This window comes from Alligator mississippiensis, chromosome 8 (genome assembly GCF_030867095.1).
Source record: "Alligator mississippiensis isolate rAllMis1 chromosome 8, rAllMis1, whole genome shotgun sequence".
Taxonomy (NCBI): Eukaryota; Metazoa; Chordata; order Crocodylia; family Alligatoridae; genus Alligator; species Alligator mississippiensis.
Window position 1 is genome coordinate 75,066,605 of NC_081831.1, and position 11,547 is coordinate 75,078,151.

Consider the following 11,547-nt stretch of genomic DNA (forward strand, 5'->3'; position numbering starts at 1 on the left):
AGTATATTTTAAGATTAACTCTATAGAGTAACTTGATTTTTGTGGATACTAGCTGAGAAAGCAAAAATCTCCCAGTATTTACTACAATACTGTTTCTATACAAGCATTTCCCATCCATGTCATGGTCTTACTATCTGATCAGCAATTTTCCTTCTATGTTATTTCCTTAACATTTGATCAGAGATTGACTGTACATGGTGACAACACCATCTTACTCCCCTTGACTGAAAAGTTGTCCTCTGACGAAAGTAAACTATCTCCGTAGGTTTCCTGAACTAGCCATTTGGTGAAAAATTATGGGATAAGCAAATCAACAGAAATGAGATCACACCTGAGCTGAGCACATTCAAGGTTTCCATAAAGACTCCACATTTAAAAGTGATGATATAAAATAAAATTAAATTTACGTACAAGCCATGGCCATCTGATGATCTCGTCTAGCCTGAGTGCAATAAATATGAATTGGAGAATATTGACAGAGCACAAGATTTCCAGCTAGAAATAAAACAGATACATTAGTCACCTCTGAGCACTATTAATAAACACACAGCCCAAAATATAAGACAGAACACTTATGGCTCAGCATATAGTGCTTAAACGGTGAACACAACTTAGTCTAGCATACAGCTATATAATATTAGTCATCTGTCCTTCCTATTATACAATACCTATTTTAGTTTTAACTGTTATAAACTGAAGACGGGGAAAAAAATCAAAATGGATTGTATGTCTTTGTATTTAATCATTTTTACTCCCTCTCAGTTAAAAATATTAGCAGTTTTGAACACTGGAAGTCAGAAGAACACTATTTTATCAGATTAGAAATATAATTTTATTTTATTTATTTAATTATATTTATAAGTTTATGCTTTCAACAACTACTTTTAATTAAAGTTTGTTTTTGCCTTTTTTTTCACTATGACATTCCCTTTAGTACTTAACTGTCGGTCAAACATTACATTTTGCTAGTGCAGGGCAGCCAGAACGTGAAACTGAAACTAAGTAGGTCTGCCCTGAATCACAGTCCTATATAAAATGAAATGGTATAAGCAGCACTGAGTAGACTGGATATTCACATGTTATATACAGTTTGTTGTGTAATTAAAATAATGACATCTTCAACATGCCACACAAATATAATAAATACTAGTTGCATTTAAAAAAAAAATAAAAATCAATGAGAGCTTTTTAGCTTTCCATTCACCACTATTTCAGCCTTCAGCAGAAATAAAATTTGTATTTTAAAATTAACACTAAGTGGTACTGAAAATTAACACAGCTGTGATTAGCTAAAAAAAGGGGTAAAAAATGAAATGTCATCTGAGTTAGCAACATTATTTCCCAAAGTTTACTGACCTACCACAGCAGCTAGAAGTTTAGGGGACCAGAAAAATTAACTCTGACGCAGTGAGAACCCTGGCATTTAAGAAGGAAAATAAAAAATAAAGGAAATAATTTTCTCTTTTAAAATTAAGATGCAAATATCTAAAGTACCTTTGAGATGTCAGTATTGCCCAGAGATTAGACAATATATGCTATTTCATATTGGCTTAGACTACTCACAAAGTATCTATTTTATAATAACTACAGTTAAACAACTCTTGTATTTTAGTCAACATTACAAAAGTTGCTGCAGTAAAGACATACGAAGTGTGATCTGCACGTGAAGAACTTCATTTAATGAGGGCAAACAGAAAAGGTAAAACTTGAGGGAAAATGGAAGGAAAGCAAAACAGCATGAAAAAAGCAAGAAGGAGTGGAAAAATGAGTTGGAGGTCTAGACGTGTAACTTATGTTCCCTTTGAGAGAGAGATCTGTGCCCTTTTAGGAGTGAGGGGATTACATTTTTTCTTTACTAATATTTATTGGCTGTGCTACTGTCTTGTAAATCATCTGGTAATCAAGTACCTGCTAGAAAAGAATTACTTCCACACAGACTGCATGTTAAGAAGTGCTAGAAACAGAAATCAGACAAACTCCATTTGAAAATGTTTTAATATCAGCAGTTTTCTAGGCATCCAAAATTATAATTCATAAGTTACCCAGACAGACACTTCCATACCATTCTTGCTTCTCCGGAATGTGCTGAACTCAGTATACCCGCACATTACAAAATGCCTAGGCACCTCATCTAACAATAGTGTTTTAAATATCATAACATGCCTACCAATTGTTATCAATCTTCTGAAAACAGGTAGGCACTAAACTCACTTTAAGTGTCCAAAATTAGTTCTTAAGTCAAACCCTTCTGTAGTGCACTGCTTTTTAGGATAGTTAAGGATAATGACAGGTTTAGAACATGACACAATTTAATACATTCTTAGTCAAAGATAACTTAATTAGGAAAAATTGACGTTGAAAGGATTTCTATCCCTGGGTTTTCAACACTGGTCATCAATGGACTCTGACAGATAAATCACTCTTCAGAGTGCTCAGTATAGAAAAAAAAGTTTTCTACCATACAGAGTCAATAAATGCTACTATGAATATACAGTATTACCTCGAGAGATCTGTCATGTCGGAAGCCCCAGACACATGCTGCAACTGACACTGGAGATACAAAGAATAATGGCATGAAGACCAGAAGCCAGAAATGAGTTCCTCTCTCGATCCTGTCACACACCAGAACTTCAAACATCAGCAGCAGCAGGTGGATGCCTACCGCAATTAACATAGCTTTGAACTCCACACACGTTTCTCCTTCTGCTCTAAAGAGGGATATGAGAGCAATCAAAATCCACACAGCTGTATAACAAACACACTCATGCAAACATTCCAAAACATTTTTAAAATAATCTGAGTCTATCCCACGCCATGTAGACACTTGATATTATACAAAATGATGGCCAACATTTCGATATCATTTTTTGGAACAGAAGTGCTCTCTTTTGAAACTTCAAATAAAACAAAACAAACAAAAAACCTTTAAAGCCAAATCAAAACACAAATTCAAAAATTTCCACAAGAGCAAATTCTTGACACACTTTTCAGAGAACCAAGACAGATTTTTTCAGCTTGCTCCCTGGACAGTTTGCAGGAGGATGGGCTGGCAGGAAAGCATGCAGGCCAGCCCGCCTGCCTGGTTTTTATCAAAGCTTCCAACTGAATCAGTAAGTTCTTATGGAGTGTGCCGTGTCTGTTAAATCAGCATCCTCCAAGAAAAAAAACACACTCTGTTTTTGACCAGCCCCAAACCTCTCTTAGCAGAATAAGGAGTGGGCTATTGCACTTTTTTTTTTTTAAATAATAAAATATGCATTTTCTCTTTTACAGATAGAACTACTCCTTGACAGGATGGTTTCTAAATGTATGAACTATTGGTATACTGACTACTTCTGGTCTCAGTGAGATCATCTTGAACTTACATAACACATTTTCAACATAGAAATAATTCATTCAATTATATTTCAAGATCAAAAGGTGTTATGAAAAAATTAGGGACATGTTTTCTTAAATTAGATAAAAAGACACAGATATAAATCAAATTATACAGTCCCACACAATGTGATCTTTATATGCCAGAGAGATAGCAATCATTTTCACTATTATACATATTAAGTAAAATGATGTCTGCAAATTACTGTTATATTGGCATAATGGCACTCAATTTTTTTCTCATATCCTCTAACTGGCACCACATTAAAGGAATAAATACAAATTATTGTCTTTGGTCTTATTCTCGGCTTTATGAGTCCTGAAGATCAATTTGGAAAATGTGACAAAGATAACTGTGAGCCTGGCTTAAAAGTAATGAAATGAAAATTTGTTATTGTGAATCTACTGGTTTGCTTGTAATAGTTCACATTTAAGATATCAAGGTAGGAGTGCTTAAGATATCAAGGTAGGAGTGCTTCTCATGAAAACACACATCTGAATTAATATGGTTTATGACATTCACAAGTAGGGCTGCAATATAAGAATATTTTTTATATTAGAAAGTTTAGTACTCCAAAACAAAAAAAAAAACACAAAACTACTTACAAATATATTCCTATACAGTCCTTTCAGCGCTATACTAGTAATATTATGTGTATTACTTTGGTATTAGAGGAACCATATTGAAAGCAACTAGTTTATTACTCGAGGCTTTTCAAAACAACTGGTTGCATTTTATCAATACATGCAATTACAATTCATTAACTTTTAACAAACTAGGGTGGTATCAACACCAAGGGAGAAAGTTTAGTTAGGCAGCACTGTAGGAAGGAAGAAAACCTTTTTTTGCGTTGACAACTTTCTTTATCTAGGGGGAACCTTACACAATACATGGGTCTCAATCTTAAATTGTAGGCATGCACAACCTGTGCCGAGTCAATGGAGATCAACAGGCTGGGTGATGCTAAAATGGTTAGCCTATCTACTGCCATCTGCAAGATCAAGATCTCAATTTAGACAAATTCTACCTTTTCATCTTTTAATAAAACAGGAAATCTGGTACTTGACAACTGACGTTTGAAAACAACAAGCAAAGGCACGTACTCATCCAGCTGAGCTTCTTCCAAGGACAGCAGACATACTTAAGCATGATCTAGAATGGGTGTCAAAGATATGGCCCAAGGGCCAGACCCAGTCCATGGAACTACCCCTGGACTTGCGTGCCATACATGACAGATCAGCCCCATGCTGGTCAGGGCATGGACCAGTAAGTCTGACACCCCTAGGCAAGAAGAATTTTTCTAAATCAATTTACTGAAATAAATAGAAAATGAAATCCAGTTAAACATGTGTAACCCCATAATATTTACAGGGATGCTTATGTTAGGATATACCAGGATGTCAAAATAGGTTGCTTGAGCCTGGGAGGCGTAGGATTTCAGCAATGGCAAGTGGCAACATTAACCCTCATAGGTTCCTGACCTGACACAGAGGCCATTGCTTGCCCTGCTGCCAAAATCCCAGGTATGGATTCCCACCAGGGACTTGTTGTTTCGGTGACTGTAACAAGTCCATCCCAGGTATGGATTCCTACCGTGCGGGATTCATTTTGGCAGGACAAGCAACAGTGGTGTTAACCCCTGTGGCTCTCTGAGCCAAGACAGTGGCTCAGACAGCCAGGTGTGTTACGCTGCCACTGCTCACCTCACTGCCAGAGGTGTGTCCAAATCTGGCCTGTAAAGGAGCCCTACGGGCCAGATCTGGCCCACAGGCCAAATAAATCTGACACCCCTGGATTATACAGAAATAAATTATGCTGCAATAAGCACCTTTAGAGCTATTACTGGGTCCACAGGAGAAGGATGCACTTGTTTAACTGGAATAAATTTTAAAAATCATTATACTGAAATAAGTACAAAAGCTAGAGATAAACCCACGAGGTTTTAATCTAATGTGTCTAGATAGTATCTCTGCAGTTTGCAGGAAATTGTTATTGAGAATGAAAGTGTTCAGGGAGGCAAAAGCTGTGTTTCCAAGACCTGTGTACTAAAGTGATTACTTTTAAACAGCACCAAGCAGGCTATGTTTTTAATATAACTAATTTAATAAGTTATCAAAAAGTGCTTAAGAGGCTCATTCAATAAGGATAGGCATTTCTTTATTTTACTTGGAAAATAAGAGTTCTAAACTTACCGATACTGTGGGTTTCGTGCCCATACCCCAGTTCCTACTGAGGCACCAACTATAACCATTAGCTTCCATAGCCATATCGGAGCAAAGACGGCCCAGTAACTCCATTGTATTTTGTCATCCAAACGGAGTGAAAGCAAAACTGAGAATAGCAGCAGACAGGCATAGATAAGGAATTTGCTATTAAAAAAGAGAAAGATAAACAACTCAGAAGTTAAGGTAGATTCTTTACCAAAATGTTTGTCAAGCAAAGGACACCCAGTTTAGTCAACACTTGCTTTGTTTGCACTGTACATAGCAATTTTGAATCAGACTGTTGCTTAACACAGCAAAAAACTATGGCTGTTACATTTCTTTCAATTTATTTAGTTAGTCTAATAAAAGACATTACATCTACCCAAAGAACTGTGTCTGCCTACGTCCTTAGACCAACACAGCTACAACCAACAGCCTATAAACAGTCAAATCACTTTTCATGATGAGATTTATTTATCTTGAAATGCATTACTCTATGCCACCTCACCCATCACTAAAGCCATTGCTTCAAAGGAATCCATCAAAAGCATGTTTGTAAGGCAAATGTCCAGGATACAAATGTACTTCTCCTGCAATATAGCTCTTGAATATACCCTACTTAAATAGACAATGTTCTGAAATTCAACAAATTACATTTTTGGAAAATACACCATGTACAGTATAAATCAAGAAGTAATAATTGTAATTAGGAGTGCATTAATATACTGGTTTTGTTATTGGATTGGTACCAATAAAAGGAGAAATATGAGGAGAGACTGAAGGACCTGAACCTGTTCAGCCTCAGCAAGAGGAGGCTGAGGGGGGACCTGGTGGCTGCCTACAAGCTCATCAGGGGGATCAACAGCAAACAGGCAGAGCCCTTTTCTCCCCAGCACCACCTGGGGTGACAAGGAACAACAGTTGTAAGCTGATGGAGAATAGGTTTAGGTTAGAGATCAGAAGGCAATATTTTACAGTTAGGGTGGCCAAAATCTGGAACCAACTTCCCAGGGAAGTAAGTGGTCCTCGCCCCTACCTTGGGCAAATTCAAGAGGAGGTTGGATGATCACCTGTTTGGGGTCTTGTGAGCCCAGCATTCATTCCTGCCTGTGGCAGGGGGTCAGTTTAGATGATCTGTTCAGGTCCCTCCTGACCCTAGCTACTATGAAACTATGATGTTATTGGCTATTGGATTTTTTCCCTCGTTGCAGCCGATAATTACAGCTGTGTGCACGAAGCAGCCTGGTAAGTACAGTCCGGTCCCTGTGTCCTGCTGCCCACCCGAGCCCATGGCAGACTACAGGTCCTGGTGAGCGGCGGGAGGGGGCGCTGGGGAGTGGTCACAGGGCATCACGCTCAGCAACAAAGGGGCTGTTACTGGCTCCTGCTACTCCTGCCACGGCAATGCCACATACACAGCAGGGGCCTGTGCGCCAGGGCTGCTGCAGACGTCAGGCTGCACATGGGTGAGGTAAGGTGCCACACGAGGGGCACTGTGCTCTGCCAGGCACCAGGCACCTTTGCAAAAGTGGCTTCTCCCCAGTATCTGCAGAAGCTCGGCTGCTCTAGGGCTCCAAATGCACCCAGTACAGCTGTCCACATGAGGGTCTGCCCTGTTTGCCCAAGACAGCAGCGTGGGTGCACGGGGAGTGGGGCTGTGGGTAGGAGCCATGGGCAAGGGGGCAACGTGCGCGGGAGTAAGGCAGTCACTGTTCCTCATCAAGGGCTGGAGCAGGCAGGAGGCGTGTATGTTACAAATGCAAAGCAAACAAAAAAAATGGTTTATGTCAGCAGTTTAAAATGCCTTGCACTATTACTAAATATTGGTTATTGGATTGGCATCAGCCAATATGGTAGGTTAATCATCAGCTACTAGTACCAACCAAGAAAATCTTTATCTGTGAACTCCTCATTGTAATCCATATACAGAACCTTGAATGTTACTCACTAATCATGCAAGGATATTGCAGTCCCAATTATTTTTAAAGATTTTAATGTAAAATAAATACAATGGTACCTTGAATTTTAAAAATCGTTTTGCCAGCACATTTTATGAACTATTCAAGCTAAAGCTATTCTCACGTGCTTAGAATACAATGACACAGCAATCTGTCATTATACTATAAGACAGGCAAAATAATGACACAAAGAATTCATTTGCTACTGTACAAAAGACAAAAATAATGTGTACTGAAAGCACTTTTCACCTCAGGATCTCAAGGTGCTCTGTAACACATAATTAGGCTTCAACACCACCTCTATGAGTAAATGATTATATGTATTTTACAGCTTGGTAAACTAAAGAACAGAGATTAAATGACTAGTCCAGCAGTGAAGTCACAATGTAGTTATACAAAATAACCTAATAAGCCACCCTTCTTCATTATCATAATATCCTAATAAAAGAAACATTCACAAGATCAGCACCTCCTGGTTTAGGTAACAATGCTGTTTTGTCTCTCCTCAGCACAAATGCCTCAGTTCATTTTTAATAGCAGAAAACAATTTGACTGTGTCAGTGTTCTGTGGTATATTTGCTGAGGCTACCTGAAGGTACCAAAATACATTATGATGCTGACTAAAAAGTCCAGGTATGACTTTCTAAACGTATGTTATTAAAAATATTTACAGGTTACTTCCAGATACATTTCCCCTCTCCCCAGTTAAAAAATAAACAAAACACTACCATGCAGGGGTGACAAAGGTTTATCAGAAGATCAAAACATTTAGGGTGGGAAGCATACAAAGTGGCAACCTGAACTCCTAAATTGCTTAGTTAGGCTACTTTCAATTATGCTTCAAATTATGTTTCACCAAAAAAACCCTCTACCACAAAACAACTCAAACTGCATAAAAGCTCTTTTCCTGTCTCAGCAGCATTTGACATAGTGCATCTGCAGTTAATTTGTTTTAGCCTCTTTGCAGGAGTATACTGCCTGAAGCATTTATCATTTTGCATTATTTTTTTTCTAGGCAATCAAGTACAGTTTGTTAAAAGTATGACTGTAATCAATTAAAGCCTGTGATTAGCCATTCTTAATAAACCCTGTTCTTCAGAACTTCCAGGATGCCGTCCTGTCCTATATGACTTTGACCAAACTGCCTTAAGACATCCAGCAATAGCAAATCCAGGAACACAGGGCAAAGGTGAAACTATTCACCTCACTCTCCTGCTTCGTCTAATAATTCCTACCTCAGGGGCCGATGCTGCAGAAATCCCGCACCCACACTGGGGCTACACTCTAGAGCAGCAGTTCCCAAACTCTGACAGATTGCGCACCGCCAATTATCTCGAGTGGACTCTCACTCACACTTGGTCTCCTCCACGATTTAAACGGTATAATGCTACTAGATTTTAACACTTCAGAAGCGTCTCATGCTCGAGGTATTGCCTTTAACATTTGGTACATTTAACATGTGCTAAAATGTTCAGGATAGTCTTTTTTCTAGCTTAAACCTCAGACCAGAAAGGAGAAGTTATTTAAATTTGACATTTGGCCTTTTTGGGGGCAGAGTGGGGGGGGGGAGGGGGCGGAGATCTCTCCCCCAAACTCCCTGAACTGTAAAGCAGTTGAATATTACCAGGTGCCAACAAGATAGTCTAGGTTTCAAAGAATAAAAAGAAGCTTTCTTTAAAAAGGGAAGAAAAATATTTTCCAGACTGCTGTCTGTCTGTCTGCAAGGCATGCTTTAGTTGCATACATCCAGGGATATCCGAGTAAAATTCTATGCATTGGATTGTACAGAAAAATCAGGCCAGATCATCTACTAAGTCTAGAGCCTACGAATCCTCAAATAGTGAGGAAAAGGTCTACAGCAGTGGTTCTCAATCTTCTTAGGCTTAAGGCACCCCTCAGAAACGCCAGCCCTTACGTTTTCACCGCTTTTTTGATGACAGAAAAACAACAGAACAATTCTCCTGCTGCAAAGAACTAAGAAAGACTCCAGTAGCTCACAATGGTTTTTGACACTATGGATACCGACCTGAAATCTCTCCCTCTATTTTGTCAGGTTCCCAGGTTGTAGCCATACTGGTCTAAAACAGAGGTTCTGGTACCAGGCCACAAAGGGTTGGCTGCCCGAATAGAAGTCCAGAAGTGACCGGCATGCCAACCTTGTCTAATGCTAAGTATAAAAAAGGGCTGGCTGCCAGTCTGCCACATGCCGGTCACTTCTGGTCTGCAGTGTGTTGGTCCGCGGTCTAAGAAGATTAGGAACCACTGATCTAGAGGCAAAAGGAAGCAAAAACTCTCAGCAGAGGCGATATCTTTTATTACACCAACTACAGGCAACCCCCACTTCGCGCTCTTAATTGGTTCCTGAAAAACCGAGCGTTAAGCGTAATGAGCGTTAAACGAAACCTCAAGTATTGGACAACCCAAGATGGTGACCGCGAGCGTTATAGTGAAACTTGCTGAGCGCTAAGTGAAATCAGGTATCAGTTTAAAACGAGCGTTAGAGCAAAATAGCGCTAAGCAAACCATGGAAGATGCCAAATTTTAGCCAATTTTGGATTTTAAACTTCATTGCAGAACAACAAGAAAGGTTTTCTCCCTCCCTGCCTGCCATCTGACACCTCCAGGGAAGAAACCGTCCCCGATCTACACATCCAAGAGCTATCCAGCACAGCTCACAAAGACACTCACAGATGCCCTTCCATCTCCACCTCCCTCTGTGCAGAAATGAAGTTTATTTCCTACCTATGGGGACTTTTTTACCACCTTGTACCACCTATACTTTTCCCAGACCCTGACTAAGGGACTTTGATCCCGAAAGCTTGCAGAAAAGGACAATTTTCTTGCTGTTTCCCAGTTGGTCAAATAAAAGGTATCATTGTGCAACCAGCGGTTCTAGTTATTTGCAGGTTTTCTTGTCTCTGACCAACACGGCTACCAAGCGCACCCCCGCTTAGCGCTCGCAGTTGGGTCCTGATAAACCGAGTGTGAAGCAAACCTGCAAGTTTGGGATGACCCACGGCGGCGAGCGCCATAACGAACCTTGCCAAGCGCCAAGTGGAATCGGGTACCAACGTAAAACGAGCGGTATAGCGAAACAGCGCTAAGCAGGGGTTGCCTGTAGATATTTGCAAAAAACCCCCAAAAACTTGCAAATACAGAAAATTAGACTTTGCAAAAAAAAAAAAAAAATTATTTGCAAATTTTTGTTGTTGCAAATGTCTAGCTGGGTTCATAGAGACCTCTGCCACCAGTCTGGGTGCCGCTCTCTGCTTGAAAGGACTGTGTCCCCCCACCGCAGAAGCTGGCGCGAAGCCCCCCCCCAGGAGCCGTGAGGGGGTGGGAGAGGGGGAAGGAACCGGAAGCTCCCGTCATCCACCCGCCCCCTCCCCCCGGCCGGGCCGGGCCGGGCTGGGCTGCGCCGCGCCGCCTCACCTGGGATTGAAATCCTGGAACAAGCCCCGCAGGTTCATGGCGGCCCGACCCCACGCCCCGCCGCTCGCTACAGGGCATGCATAGCGCAGCCACCCGCGCTCCTCCGCCCCACACCGCCGCGGGCCCACAGCGCATGTCCGGAAGTGTCGTCATCCAACCGCTCTCGCTGCCAGGCCCGCCCACTGGCGGGGTAAACAACCCAGGCGCGCGAGGCGCATGCGCGCTGAAGGCTTGTGCCCTGACGGGGTGGGGTTGGAAGGGAGTTGCGCGGAAAGGGAGTTGCGCATGCGTGGTGCGGGGGCCAGAGAGAGCCGTGCACCATGCACCTCCTGTGGGCCTCGCCTAGTGGCCTCAGTGTTAGTGAGGTTCAGCCTGGCCTTGTTAACTAAACCTGGCAGGCAAGGGTCTTTGGGTAAATCCGGTGTCTTTTCTTATCCAACTGACATAGTTGGGAAAAGTCTAATTTTAAAAAATATGAATTTTTCCAACTATTTCAGTCGCTCTAAGAAAAGATATTGGATTTACCCAAAGCCTTGTCTGCCTATGTCCTTAGATCAACGCGGCTACAACCTGCACC

General features: G+C 41.0%; 1 protein-coding gene across 2 annotated transcripts in view; it reads right to left on the minus strand.

Moving 5' to 3' along the window:
* Positions 1-11,055, minus strand: part of TMEM185A (transmembrane protein 185A) — a 15,324-nt gene extending 4,269 nt beyond the window's left edge. Inside the window, exons 1-4 of one of the 2 annotated variants that reach the window (XM_006269689.4) lie at positions 10,971-11,055; positions 5,569-5,745; positions 2,501-2,708; positions 412-495 (exon numbers count right to left, since the gene is read on the minus strand). In XM_006269689.4, coding sequence (XP_006269751.1) covers positions 412-495; positions 2,501-2,708; positions 5,569-5,745; positions 10,971-11,008 — 507 coding nt within the window. In that variant the 5' untranslated portion in view covers positions 11,009-11,055. Of the gene's footprint in view, positions 1-411; positions 496-2,500; positions 2,709-5,568; positions 5,746-10,577; positions 10,787-10,970 lie in introns of those variants that run through there. The other variant, XM_019492778.2, reaches the window with a different exon arrangement.
* Positions 11,056-11,547: the final 492 nt, after the last annotated feature.